The sequence below is a fragment of the Nicotiana tomentosiformis genome, chromosome 4 (genome assembly GCF_000390325.3).
Source record: "Nicotiana tomentosiformis chromosome 4, ASM39032v3, whole genome shotgun sequence".
NCBI classification, from domain to species: Eukaryota; Viridiplantae; Streptophyta; class Magnoliopsida; order Solanales; family Solanaceae; genus Nicotiana; species Nicotiana tomentosiformis.
In genome coordinates, this window is record NC_090815.1 from 40,932,644 (window position 1) to 40,947,161 (window position 14,518).

Consider the following 14,518-nt stretch of genomic DNA (forward strand, 5'->3'; position numbering starts at 1 on the left):
ATGAAAAAGAAGCCCTGGGCCTCTGGCGTGGAAGGAGGAGGGATAAGAAGATGAGACATGTAGTAGTTAAGATGACTTTTAAAAGTGTCTTTTCAATTAAGATGACTTTTAAAAATGACTTTTCAGAATTTTAATTGAGACTTAATAAAGGAAAAAGGTAAAAATTTAAGAGAAATATGAATGATAATTTTTAAGAGATGCCACATCACTTTGCCAAATCCCTCCTGTATATATTTATATAGATGGTGTAAATACCAAAATGGTACAAATTAACTCCAACCCATTACACTATTTTGTATACCAAAAAAGAATATCCTTTTTATGTTCTTTTCTCTCTTCTATATTATATTATTTCCTTTTATTTAAATTTTATTTTTTTATTTCATAAAATAAATTCTTTTTTTTACATATTCATCCCATATAATTCATACATTTCATATATAACCATTTAATATAAAATTATTTTATATCATAAATTTTTAAATAATATAAATTACACACAAATATTATACATTATACGTATTAATGAATAATTTCATTTATAAAATATAATTAAATAAATATTACATTATGGTAAAATTTATTTAATTTTTATATAAATACTCAACTTCGAGGATTAGTATATTGCTCCCATAAATGCTCTATTAATGCATTACGAAATGCAAAATGAGCATCTTTGTCTTTAATTTTTTTATGTCGAGCTAAAAATTATTTAAATCGGTAATTTTCATCTACTACAATTTCTACTGTTAGAGTTGGACTTTCCCAAGCATCTTGAATTGGTGCATTAAGATCACGCTCATCCTCGATTATCATGTTGGACAGTATAATACATGTAGTTAAATATATCATGTAGCACTTCTTTTCTCCAAAAATGTGATTGCCCTGCAATAGTTGCAAAATAAAATTGCAAAACTCCTAATGCATGTTCAACATCTTTTCAACATGATTCTTATTTCATCGTGAAATATTTCTTCTTTTAAAATGTGGCTCACGAATAGTTTGCACATTAATAACCCACAACATATTCTTTTCCTTGAATAATATAATGGTTATATTTTTTAATACAATTATAACTTATAATAAAATTAACTTATAATTTTATATAAAAATAATATATATGAAAAATAATTTATAAAAATTATACTCCAAAATTAAAATGTAAAATTAATATTACAAAGATATTACATAAAACTAATTAGGTATATAGGGACCTAAATGAAAAAGTAAAATTTATAATATGTTAAATTAAAAGTGTTATATAATAATAAAATATTGATGAATATTGAATAGTAATGGTGTTGATGAATAGTATTACACCAAATTTGGTGTAACACTATTCACACATTAAAATGATATAAAAAATGGTATTGAGTTGGAGCACGAAAATACCAAATATTACACCCAAAATAATTTGGTGTAATATTTAGTGTAAGGTTGGAGATCGTCTAATAGCGTGAGTTCTTTTGACAAAAAATAATACATAATAGTAATTAGTTTGCTCTTTTCCAAATGTCTCCACTGGCGCTTCTCTTTACACTAGATGAGGTGTGCCCATGCTCAGCATTGGCCCAACATGTAATTGTAAAATAATTTTTTTAAGTGTAATATTGCAATTGTTCTTTAAAGAGCACTCATGGTCACTTAATTAATATTATATTTTATGATGTAACTTTTACATGCAGATTTATTCAGAGTTAACCATTTGATTTCATATTTAATTTATGCTGGAATGAAACATCAATCTTCAATTATCACTATATAAACTTCAAATAGTGAAGTTATTGTGTTCAAGTCTTGTTAGACTTGAATTCTTTGTTTGATGTAACCTTTTTCATCCTTATCCATTCATCTCTGGAGTATTTTGAGTTGTTAGTATTATTTTCTAGAACAACTTTATCATTCACTTGCATTGTTACAAACTGAAGTATTGAGGTTGTATTTGTTAATATTGTCTCATTTGCTGCAAACTTGTTAATTAATTCATGTTGTTTACCCGAAAAATCAGATAACGTTAAATTTGAGTATGGTTCTAAAGATATGTGATATAATTTGATACAAACCGTATAGAGAAATAGTAATACCTATGTTCTTGACTATGAGAATGAGAATAGTTGAGCAAGAAGAATGAATAAGATAAAGTAAAACGAGCACAAGGAGATATCTTTCAATATGAGAAGTGATCTTTTGTTACAGTGTGTGAGATTGCCTTATGCTTATAAGGATTCCCCCTTTTATAGTAGAGGGATCCTACTTTATTTACAATAAAAAAAAAAATATAGTGGAGAACCCATGATAAATTGTCTCTTCCTCGATTCCCGCCAAGATTCTCTCCCTTAGTGCGGTTGTAACGGCTCTTGTCTGCGAGCTCGATACTGGCTCAAACTCTTTATTGGGTCGAGCCCTCGGCTTTGGCTTGAGTTCGACCTTCGAGGTGTAGCGCATTTCCGACTACCCTCACGTTGCCTTGCGGATCGATTTGGTCATGGACTCGATAATAGCATCGAGCCGACTCCTCGATCAGTCTTTGGAACTCGAGGCTCGTTTGTACTGTCTTCGGAACTCACCCCAAAATCCCACTCCGATTGCTTAACATTCGAACTCGATCGAACGTAGGAAGGCCGAAATCTATTTCGACCGTATACAGATAGTCCCCTCATTTCTCAGGAAGGATGTGGTGAGAATCGATATGATTTTCGACGGTTCGATCGGGTTATAAGCTGACGTTTTCACAGGGCTCGATCATGACGTATGTGATAGTTGTCCCATCGATTTAATCTTTCAAGGTATTTAATGCATGTCAGACAGTAGTAGCCACCGCTGATACTGAACCGCCACTATGTAAGCCTATAAATAACCCCTCCATCTAACATTTATCACTTTTACGTCTTCACTCTTCCAAAGTTTCTTACTCTCTCTCTCTCTCTATTTCGCCGCTTGCAGAGCCATCTACACCAGCATTTGACATCATCAACTTTTAATCTTCCTTTGCCTTCCTTTATCTCATATCAATGGCTAAAACTTCGAAAACTGTGCCTCAGAAGGAGAAAGCTTCCTCATCACGGCCGTCCGGCGACAAGGCGCCGGTGGAGTCGCCTCCCCACGAGTATGTTCCTGGCCCGTGCACTCTGAAAATCGATTTTAAAGTCGAAAATTCTTCATCGGTTCCGGGTCGATGTGAGCATGTGTCGATGTACATGTGCTCGATAACAGCGGGCCATTTCGAGGCTGTGAGGAAAGAGTGAAACTGGGGTCCCGAGGTTATGTTGCAAATCCCCTCTTCCGAAGAGAGAATTACCACTCATGTGGAGGGGTTTTTAAGCGTTTATACTTACCCTTTCACGTTGGGTCCCGTCGACCCAGTGATCATCGATTTTTGCAAAAGATATCAGGTCACCATCGGTCAAATTCATCCTTCTCTATGGCGAATAGTAATCTTACTTCACTTCTTCTCTAACAAGGCCGGGGAATTGGATTTTACCCTAAATCACCTTATACGATTATATCGGCCTCAAATCTTTCGAGGTCTAATCAGGCTCCATCGTCGGGCATCGAAAGCTTTAATGTCGAGCATCGACAAAGACAAGGATCGGGGTTGGATGGGCCGCTATATTCGGGTGAGGACCCGTGACCTTATCCCGGAAGAGAAGTTGTCGTTCCCCGAGGAGTAGAATTTCGACCGTAAGTGATTTTCATAAGGCGTTGCTTTTTGTATATTTCTTTGATTTTACCTGATATCTTTCTCCGATATACAACCGCCCCTTGGATGCCACAAGTGGTGCCCGACCTCGAGGATTGGGTTCGGAAGTTATCCTCGACTTTCTCTTATGCCGAACGCGCTTGGCGTGACTTGGCGAAAGGCAGGTGGGAGGCCAAGAATCATGGTAAGGGTCTCTTCTTATGTTTTTCAAAATGTTTTTTATGCTCTATTCGTTACTGACTTCCTCTCATGCAGGCGTAACCAAGGATGTCGTTTTGAGGCCTCCGAGTAGTAAGGAAGGAACTAAGTCCCCGGTCCCGAAACCGGGGAAAGATAAAAAGCGAAAGGCTGCCTCTTGGTCTGAGGACACCAAGCCCAAAATTCGAAGAGTGAAGAGGAAAGCAATCGCTCTTTCGATGGACTCGGTCCAACGACTGAGAGAAGAAGAAGAAGAAGAAGAATAAGAAGAAGAAGATGCTTGGACTTTAGTGGTTCGATCTACGAAAGCTATCGAGATCACTAGATCTTCTGAGCCGATGATAGCCACACCGGTCGGGGCCGGTTCCAATACCGCGAGACTCGATCAGAGTGCCCCGAGTGATTTGCTCGGTACCATGATAGTAGGTCGTTTGCCTTCTCTTCCGACCTTCTCTGAGGAGGCGCTAAAAGAAGCTCGAGAATTGAAGACCCCCGATATGGGCGGAGGCTCTAGTGCAGGGGATCCTTTTCGGGATTGCTTCGCTGGAGTCGATGATGCCTCCGATATCGGTGACGTTTCTCTTTTCTTAGAAGAGGCCCAACGTTTCATTTCTCGGGTAATGACCTTACTGAGCTTGGTTTCTTCGTTCTTTTCTAAACCTGAATCGTGTTTTTTTTTTCTGCGTAGGCCATTAGCAAGTTTCGAGCTGACCACAGTCAGTGTGAGGTCGAGCTTCAGAAAGTCTCGGGGGAGAGAGATGCTCTGAGGCTTCTCTATGGCCTAAAGGATGAGGTTATAAAGGACCTCCATGCAGATTTGGCTAAGGCTCGAGAAGAAGAGGCCGAACTAGATAAGCAGGTGAGCCTTGTTCTGTTAGAGTATGGGTTTGATCAAACTATGGAAGCTGATCCTTAGTTATCTCAGCTGCAGCAAAAAGTCGAAAAGATCGGATTGCTTCGGGAAGAAGTTGATCAAATCAAAGCCGAATGTGATCGGTAGAAGAAGACTATTGACCGACTGGATGCAGAAAAGAAAACTATCTTGGCCAAATTATTATCCGCCGATGTTCAGCTTCGAAACGTTAAGCAAAAAGGCTCGGCTCAGGCTAAGAGGATCGGGGAGATTGAAGCAAGGCTTGCTGAGGCCAAGGCAGAGGTCGAATCATCAAAAGTCATGACAGACAAGTCTATTGCTGTTTATCGGGCCGATGCCGAGGCTGCTCAAACGGAGGCAAGATCAGCAGCGGATGCTGCCGACACTCGAGCTCATTGGGTTGCCGAACTTGCTAAGTGTTGATCTCGGAGGGAGACCCTTGAGGAGATACACGCTCGAGGTTTCGATCTTGCCGAAGAGATAAAAAAGGCCAAAGAACTCGAAGCTGATGCTGAAGCCTTAGTTTCCGATGGCAATGATAATGATGATGATGACGATGACGATGCCGATGACGATAGAAAGGGCGGGTACGATGACGAAGGGGAGCCCGGTGGAGAAGAGACCGCTCTTGATGACAACCCAGAAGCTTAGCCCTTAGATTTTATGTCGCTTTTATTCATGTAAATAATCTTTGTATATTTATACAAATATCTTTTTATTTTACTGACTTATTTCGGCTTTCTTGCCCTGTGAAGCTTTCGTTCATGCCTTGCGAATGCTTTTATATGCAATTCTATCGAATTCGGTCTTCGTAGCTTTTATGACCGAGTGAGAGATTGTTTCGAACTCGAACTCAAAATATCTTAGCCCGTAGACCTTTTATGATCGAGTGAGTGATTGCTCGAACTCAAAGTAAGATAGACCTTAGGCTTTAATAATTGAGTGAGTGATTGTTTCGAACTCAAACTCAAAATATCTTAGCCCGTAGGCTTTTTATGATCGAGCGAGTGATTGCTCGAACTCGAAGTAGGATAGCCCTTAGGCTTAAATAATTGAGTGAGTGATTGTTTCGAACTCGAACTCAAAATATCTTATCCCGTAGGCTTTTTATGATCGAGTGAGTGATTGCTCGAACTCGAGGTAGGATAGCCCTTATGCTTAAATAATCGAGTGAGTGATTATTTCGAACTCGAACTCAAAATATCTTAGCCCGTAGGCGTTTTATGATCGAGCGAGTGATTGCTCGAACTCGAGGTAGGATAGCCCTTAGGCTTAAATAATCGAGTGAGTGATTGTTTCGAACTCAAACTCAAAATATCTTAGCCCGTAGGCTTTTTATGATCGAGCGAGTGATTGCTCGAACTCGAAGTAGGATAGCCCTTAGGCTTAAATAATTGAGTGAGTGATTGTTTCGAACTCGAACTCAAAATATCTTAGCCCGTAGGCTTTTTATGATCGAGCGAGTGATTGCTCAAACTCGAAGTAGGATAGCCCTTAGGCTTACATAATTGAGTGAGTGATTGTTTCGAACTCGAACTCAAAATATCTTAGCCCGTAGGCCTTTTATGATCGAGTGAGTGATTGCTCAAACTTGAAGTAGGATAGCCCTTAGGCTTAAATAATTGAGTGAATAATTGTTTCGAACTCGAACTCAAAATATCTTAGCCTGTAGGCTTTTTAACCTGTTTGAATCATAAAGCAGAAAAAGCTTTTCAAAGTGTGAGATATCTGAAATTAGAAGCTCTCCTTTATGTCATTATACATGTGTTTATATCTTGTGCTAGGGTTCGAGCAAAACTATGTGGGCATGGTTCGTTTTGACCATTTGGCCCTTACACTTTTCTCTATCAAGACCCTGTTCGACAAGAATTAGATATGAAAACAACTTTCTTGTGCCGAACTTGATTTACTCGATTGGTAGCCCCCCTAGTATTCGAGGTTGATTATGAAGGAGCCTCGGATACTGCTGATTTTGCCCTCGAGTAGCACATAATTGTTGCCTCGTTAAAAACCTTGCCGAAAAAACCCATTTGGGATAAAAACCGAACTAAGGGGAAAAAGAGTACAACGCGTGCTTTGAAACCGGAGGTCTTGATGTTTTTAGTCGAATTCCTGCAATGAGTTAACATCCAATGAACGTATATAGATGATAGAGAGGAGAAAATCATACCTTAACAGTAATATCATTTGAGAAGCGATATGTTCCAATTGTTTGATAGTGGTTTTCCATCCATTGCCCCAAGTTTATAAGACCCTTTTCCCAACTATATCGAGGACTCGATAGGGTCCTTCCCAATTTGGGCTGAGCTTTCCTTCATTAGGATCTCGAGTGTTGACAGTGACCTTCCTTAGGACCAAGTCCCCGGTCTTGAAATGGCGGAGATTGGTTCTTCTTTTATAGTACCTCTCGATTCGTTGTTTTTGTGCAGCCATTCGAACCAGTACATCTTTTCATTTTTCGTCTAATAATTCGAGGCTAGTATTCATTGCCTCGTAGTTCGATTCTTTCGATGCATGTCAAAACCTTGCGCTTGGCTCCCCGACTTCGACCGGAATTAAGGCTTCGGAGCCATATACTAGGGAAAATGGAGTTGCTCCTGTACTGGATTTAGATGTTGTCCGATATGACTAAAGGACTTCGAGCAAAATTTCTCTCCACTTTCCTTTAGCTTCGTTCAATCTTTTCTTTTTGTTTTGGATGATAGTTTTGTTCGTTGATTCGGCCTGTCCGTTCCTACTAGGATGATATGGTGTTGATAGTATTCTTTTTATTTTATGGTCTTCGAGAAATTTTGTCACTTTACCGCCGATAAATTGCTTAGTATTGTCACATATTATTTCTGCTGGTATACCAAATCTACACACGATGTGATCCTAGATGAAATCTATAACCTCTTTCTCTCTTACTTTTTCGAACGCCTGTGCTTCAACCTATTTAGAGAAATATTCAGTCATAAACAAAATGAATTTAGCTTTACCTTGGGCCGATGGTAGAGGGCCGACGATATCCATTCCCCATTTCATAAATGGCCATGGAGAGATGACTGAATGAAGCTGCTCTCCTGGTTGATGGATCATCGGTGCAAACCTTTGACATTTATCGTATCTTCGAACGAACTCCTTAGTGTCATGTTCCATGCTATCCCAGTAGTATCCTGCTCTGGTGATTTTGCGAATTAGTGGTTCGGCGCCGGAGTGGTTTTCACAAGTGCCTTCATGGACCTCCCGTAAAACATAATCGGTGTCCCCTGGACCTAAGCATACTGCCAGCGGTCCGTCGAACGTCCTTCTGTACAATGTTCTATCTTCAACCAACATGAATCGAGCAGCTTTGGTTCGTAGAACTCTAGATTCTTTAGAGTCTGATGGGAGTTTTCCGTTTTTTAAGTATTTAATGTACTTGTTCCTCCAATCCCAGGTTAAGCTTGTGGAATTTATTTCGGCGTTCCCACCCTCGATTATAGGTCTCGAGAGTTGAACGACAGTCCCAGAAGCTGATCTTATCCTCTTCGACCGATGACCCCAGATTTGCGAGTGCGTCAGCCTCACTGGTTTGTTCTCGAGGTACATATTGTAGGGTCCATTTTTTGAAACGGTGTAGAGTTATCTGTAGTTTGTCCAAATACCTCTGCATCCTTTCTTCTCGAACCTCGAAAGTTTTGTTCACTTGGTTTACCACTAACAAAGAGTCACATTTGGCTTCGATGACTTCTGCTCCCAAGCGTTTGGCTAGCTCGAGACCTGCAATCATGGCCTCGTACTTGGCCTCATTGTTAGTTAATCTAGTAGTTTTGATGTATTGCCTAATAATGCCACCTGTGGGAGGCTTTAGTACGATGCCAAGCCCGGAACCCTTCACATTTGAAGCACCATAGGTGTAGAGCGTCCAAACCCCCGTCGATGCACCCGATTTTAACAAGAGTTCCTTTTCAACTACGGGTACAAGGGTTGGTGTGAAGTCGGCCACGAAGTCGACTAGAATTTGGGACTTGATGGCCGTCCGAGGCTGATATTCAATATCGTACCCACCGAGATCGACGGCCCATTTGGCTAGTCAGCCCGATAGCTCGGGCTTGTGCAAAATTTTTTGAAGTGGGTAAGTGGCTAAAACGCATACGGGATGACATTGAAAGTATGGTCTTAACTTTCTAGAGGCGCTTACCAATGCAAGCGCCAGTTTCTCTAAGTGTGGGTATCTAATCTCTGCCTCTCCTAAGGTCCGACTTACATAATAAACAGAAAACTGCGTACCTTGCTCTTCTTGAACTAGGCCACCACTCACAGCGATTTTTGATACTGCCAAGTATAGGTAAAGCTTCTCATTTGCCTTAGGAGTGTGAAATAATGGTGGGCTCGATAGGTACTGCTTCAGTTGTTCTAGTGCCTGTTGGCATTCTGGGGTCCAGGAGAAATCATTCTTCTTTCTGAGTAGAGAGATGAATCTGTAGCTTCGATCTGACGACCTTGAAATGAATCAGCCTAAGGCAGTTATCCGTCCGGTCAGCCTTTGCACTGCTTTCACACTATCCACGACGGTGATGTCTTCGATGGCTTTGATTTTGTCGGGGTTGATCTCGATCCCCCTATCCGACACCATGAAGCCAAGGAACTTACCCGATCTGACCCCGAAGGCACATTTTTCGGGGTTGAGCTTCATGTTGTATTTCCTTAGAATTTCGAACGTTTCCTACAAATGAGCCAAATGGTCCTCTGCGCGCAGGGACTTAACTAGCATGTCATCAATGTAAACTTCCATTGATTTACCTATTTGTTCTTCGAACATTTTATTCACTAGGCGTTGGTACGTAGCCTCTGCATTTTTTTAGCCCGAACAATATTACATTATAACAATAGGTTCCATACTTAGTGATAAACAAAATTTTTTCTTGGTCCTCCGGGTCCATGCTAATTTGATTGTACCCGGAGTAGGCATCGAGAAAAGTGAGGATCTCGTAGCCGGTCGTGGCGTCGATCAAGCGGTCGATGCTAGGCAGTGGAAAGGAATCTTTGGGGCATGCTTTGTTTAGATCTTTATAATCTACACACATTCTAAGTTTGTTCCCTTTCTTGGGGACTACAACCATATTGGCCAACTATTCGGGATATTTCACTTCTCGAATTGACCCTATTTTGAGAAGTTTAGTTACCTCATCTCTTACAAATGCGTGTTTCACCTCAGATTGGGGTCTTCTTTTTTGCTTCACCGGTTTGAACCTAGGGTCCAAGCTCAGCTGGTACGTTGTTATCGATGGTGGGATCACCGCCATGTCTAAATGGGACCAAGCAAAACAATCTATGTTATTAATAAGAAATTGAATGAGATTTTCTCTAAGTTCGGGGGTCAACCCCGTACCCAGGTATACCTTTTCCTCGGGAAGATATTCGATTAATATAACCTTCTCCAGTTCTTCGATCGTTGACTTGGTGGCGTCGGAGTCGTCGGGGACGATGAGAGCTCGAGGTGTCGGTAATTCTTCCTCGTTATCATCTATTTCCTGTTTCACCGATTCGGTCGAGACCGGTTGCTGTGATTGCTATTTTGTTCCTCACCTATTTTTTATACTCGACCTTTCTGAGGCCGACGATGTTGGTATCGGTGTTATCTCATCGACGGCAAACATTTCCTTCGCAGCATGTTGCTCCCCGTACACTGTCTTCACGCCGTCCGACGTATGAAATTTTATTACTTGGTGTAGAGTCGAAGGTACTGCCCTCATATTGTGGATCCATGGTCTTCCGAGTAGGGCATTTTACCTCATATCGCCTTCGATTACGTGGAACTTGGTGTTTTGGACCGTTCCAACCACATTTATGGGCAGGATAATTTCCCCTTTAGTTGTTTCACTGGCCATATTGAAGACGTTTAAGACCCGAGTTGCGGGCATGACTTGATTCTGTAAACCGAGCTTCTCCACTACCCAAGATCAGATGATATTTGCAGAGCTACCTGGATCCACTAAGATGCGCTTAATTCTGAGGGTGAGAGATGCCTTCGACTTCTTCAATTCCGAATGATAAAGTGCCCTCGGGTGCATAACCTCGGGTTCATTTTTCCCTTGTAGCCGGTATCTTGCCGTATTTGAGAACGGGTTCCTGTGTAATATCAACCCCACCGATGATCATGTTAATGATATGTAGAGGTTCCTGCTGTTTATCTCCTTTGTCAGCGTCCCTTTCTCTGAAGTGATTCTTAGCTCGATCACTAAGCAACTCTCGAAGGTGGCCCTCATTGAATAGGCAGGCTACTTCTTCTCTCAATTGTCTGTATTCCTCAGTCCCGTGGCCATGCGTACCATGATACTTGCACATCGAATTCGTGTTCCTTTGGGAAGGGTCAGTTTGCATGGGTCTGGGCCATCTTGTATCTTTGATTCTTTCGATCACCGATACAATGCCTGATGCGTCGATGCTGAAATTGTATTCCGATAGCCGAGGTGCCTCCATAGGATCGACATATTTATCAAAGCCACTCTTGCTCATAAGCCCTCGAGAATTTTTCCCTCGATCACTCCTTCGATTGTTCCGAGCGGTATTGCGTGTTGAACCGTTGTTCATCCGATCTGCGATGTACTGTTGATATTGGTCTCTGTTCGACCTTTGTTCTCTGTCGATCTCCCTTTGGTTTTTAATAGCCGTACTGTTTTGATGCATGGATCCAGGCGGAGCTCCCAACTGGTCATCTTCGACCCTAATTTTCAACTGATATCGGTTGTGTATATCCGCCCAAGTTATTACTGGATACTCGATAAAATTTTGCTTCAGCCGACGTGATGCTATTGAACTTTTCTCGTTCAACCCTTGGGTGAAAGCTTGGACGGCCCAATCGTGTGTGATCGGTGGCAATTCCATGTGTTCCATTTGAAATCAGGATACGGATTCTCTCAGCATTTCATTACCCATTTGCTTTACTTTGAAGAGGTCTAATTTCCTTGTTGCAACCTTTATGGCACCAGCATGTGCCTTTACAAACGAATCTGCTAACATGGCAAAAGAATCGATGGAATTTGGCGGCAGATTGTGATACCAAATCATCGCTCCCTTCGAGAGGGTCTCCCCGAACTTTTTTAATAATACGGATTCGATCTCATCGTCCTCCAAATCTTTACCCTTGATGGCACATGTGTAAGAGGTGACGTGTTCGTTGGGATCGGTCGTACCGTTATATTTGGGAATTTCGGGCATACGCAATGTTTTGGGGATTGGTTTTGGGGCCGCACTCGAGGGAAAAGGCTTTTGTATGAATTTTTTCGAATCCAGCCCTTTTATCATTGGTGGAGCTCCCGGGATCTGATCGACCCTGGCATTGTATATTTCCACTCTCTTGTCGTTGGCTTCGACTCATTTTGTGAGTTCCTCGAGCAATTTAGTAATTTCAGGAGTGGTCCCCGATTCTTGCTCGTTTGACTTCACTATGGCAGGCTCCGTTTTGGGGGTAATTTCTCGAAGCGGATTGGGATTTGGCCTGCTTTGTATATGAGTTTGGCTCTGCAATTGAGCTATCACTACTTGTTGGGCTTGTAACATCTCGAAGATCATACGTAAGCTGACCCTGATTTCCTCCACGTTATGGGTGTCTCGAGCTACGGATTGAGTATCGCACTGAATACTTTTTTTTCGGTTCGGAACATTGGTTCGCCTCAAGAGCCACTTGCGAATTGACATCTAGGCAGTACTTCGGCTCGAATTTCAGGTACTTCGATTCGAGCTTCAGTGCCATCGTCAAGTGGCCTTCTAGCCCCGAGTACCAAGTTGTTGGTTTCATCTCGAAGGCTAGCTTCGTGGTCGATAGGTAAGGTCATTGCTGATTCGAAGTTGTAAACTGGTGTGTATTGCAGATTTATATCAAACAATCGTTGTTATCCTTAGCCCCACGGTGGGCGCCAAACTGTTTATCCGGAAAATCGGATAAAGTTAAATTTGAGTATGGTTCTAAAGATATGTGAAATAGTTTGATACAAAATCGTATAGAAAAATAGTAATACCTATATTCTTGACTATGAGAATGAGAATAGTTGAGCAAGAAGAATGAATAAGATAAAGTAAAACGAGCACAAGGAGATATCTTTCAATATGAGAAGTGATTTTTTGTCACAGTGTGTGAGACTGCCTTATGCTTACAAGGATTCCCCTTTTATAGTAGAGAAATCCTACTTTATTTACAATAATAAAAACATATAATGGAGAACCCATGATGAATTGTCTCTTCTTCGATTCCCGCCAAGATTCTCTCCCTTAATGCGGTTGTAACGGCTCTTGTCTGCGAGCTCGATACTGGCTCGAACTCATTATTGGGCCGAGCTCTTGGCTTTGGCTTGAGTTCGACCTTTGGGGTATAGCGCATTTCCGACCACCCTCACGTTGCCTTGCGGATCGATTTGGTCATGGGTTCGATAATAGCATCGAGCCGACTCCTCGATCAGTCTTTGAAACTCGAGGCTCGTTTGTACTGTCTTTGGAACTCATCCCAAAATCCCACTCCGGTTGCTTACCATTCAAACTCGATCGAACGTAAGAAGGCCGAAATCTATTTTGACCGTATACACATGTATTAGTCTATTTATAGTATGTAGTTATTTAAGTTGTCTCTATGGCAATTCTTCATTCCTTGTTTGGTTTTAAGACAAAACAATCAAGCACTACTATTTGTCACAATTTAATTTTATAAATCCACAGTTTTATTGCATGAACGTAACTCAACCTAAATGTTATCCTTTATCGTGCGTTTTTCATTATAATGAAATTCATATTTTAAGCTTATCTTAAAGTATTTCAAAATCACAAAAATACAATTCTAACATGTTAAATTATAGTATGAATGTCAAATCTGCACAAAACTTAAAGGCAAATGTTGAACCCATATGAAAGCTTAAAAAAAAGAAATAAAAAAGTGATAAGACTTTTGTTTCATTTCCTCTTCATAATAACTTTTTCCTTATATTATGTACTCGTGAATCGTTATCAAGAAAAACTTTGGAAGAAGTAGGTTAAATAAAAATGAAAAATATAGAAAATATTTTTTCTAAAGAAGTGCTAGTTCGACGCTATCTTTTTTCACATTAAGTGCCTAAATTAAAACCGTATGTATTAATAAGTGCACCTACATTTTTTTGCCTGACATCTAAAATTATCACGAGGATTCAATTGATTTGAAATCCATACAAATACCTACGGATTTGGCATACAAATTGAAATTGCATAGTAATATTTAAGGATTAGTTTTATGCAAATAACTTGTGGTGTAGAATACATTTAGTTACAATAGTTAATATTTTGTTTGTTCTTACTTTTAATATTAAATAATAAATTAAGACAAAAAATGTTTACACATTTAAATTGGTATATCCATCTCCAAACACTTCCAAAATTATATAATGAATTTTATAAAGTGAATCACGTAGTTAGACAATATGCTGGTTATGTGACTTATGCTTTCTACTTTTGTTAATTTTACTTAGTACTTTGTTAATTTTAATGTACAATATTTTACTCTAAAAATTTTGTAATGAAAGCACGTAGTGAGATGTTTTTCTTTTTTGGGAAAATGCAACAATAAATTTGCTTGGTGAGCTAATAAGCTAAGTTGCACTAGTACTTGGAAAAAGTTATGACGTGGCGGACATGACAACATCTTCTACTCGTGGTGTCGATAAAATGACCATATTGTGACATTCCAATTGATTTTCAGAGGCACTATAAAGGCCAAGAAATCCTGGCCTCCGCTCATTATTGCCAATCAACATGGTTAC

General features: G+C 40.3%; 1 protein-coding gene across 1 annotated transcript; it reads left to right on the forward strand.

Moving 5' to 3' along the window:
* The first annotated feature begins 4,314 nt into the window (after positions 1-4,314).
* On the forward strand, positions 4,315-5,423 carry LOC108948908 (protein WEAK CHLOROPLAST MOVEMENT UNDER BLUE LIGHT-like 3). Its single transcript, XM_070200756.1, has 4 exons — positions 4,315-4,515; positions 4,587-4,757; positions 4,899-5,171; positions 5,220-5,423. The coding sequence occupies exons 1-4, from the start codon at positions 4,315-4,317 to the stop codon at positions 5,421-5,423; spliced, it is 849 nt and encodes a 282-aa protein (XP_070056857.1).
* Positions 5,424-14,518: the final 9,095 nt, after the last annotated feature.

What these genes read in the sequence shown, in the direction of transcription:
- LOC108948908 (XM_070200756.1), top strand. Translation starts at nt 4,315, where the DNA reads ATGATAGTAGGTCGTTTGCCTTCTCTTCCGACCTTCTCTGAGGAGGCG. An exon ending in AGGCCGAACTAGATAAGCAG is followed by an intron (nt 4,758 to 4,898) that starts GTGAGCCTTGTT and finishes TGTGATCGGTAG; the next exon opens with AAGAAGACTATTGACCGACT. An exon ending in CCGACACTCGAGCTCATTGG is followed by an intron (nt 5,172 to 5,219) that starts GTTGCCGAACTT and finishes ACCCTTGAGGAG; the next exon opens with ATACACGCTCGAGGTTTCGA.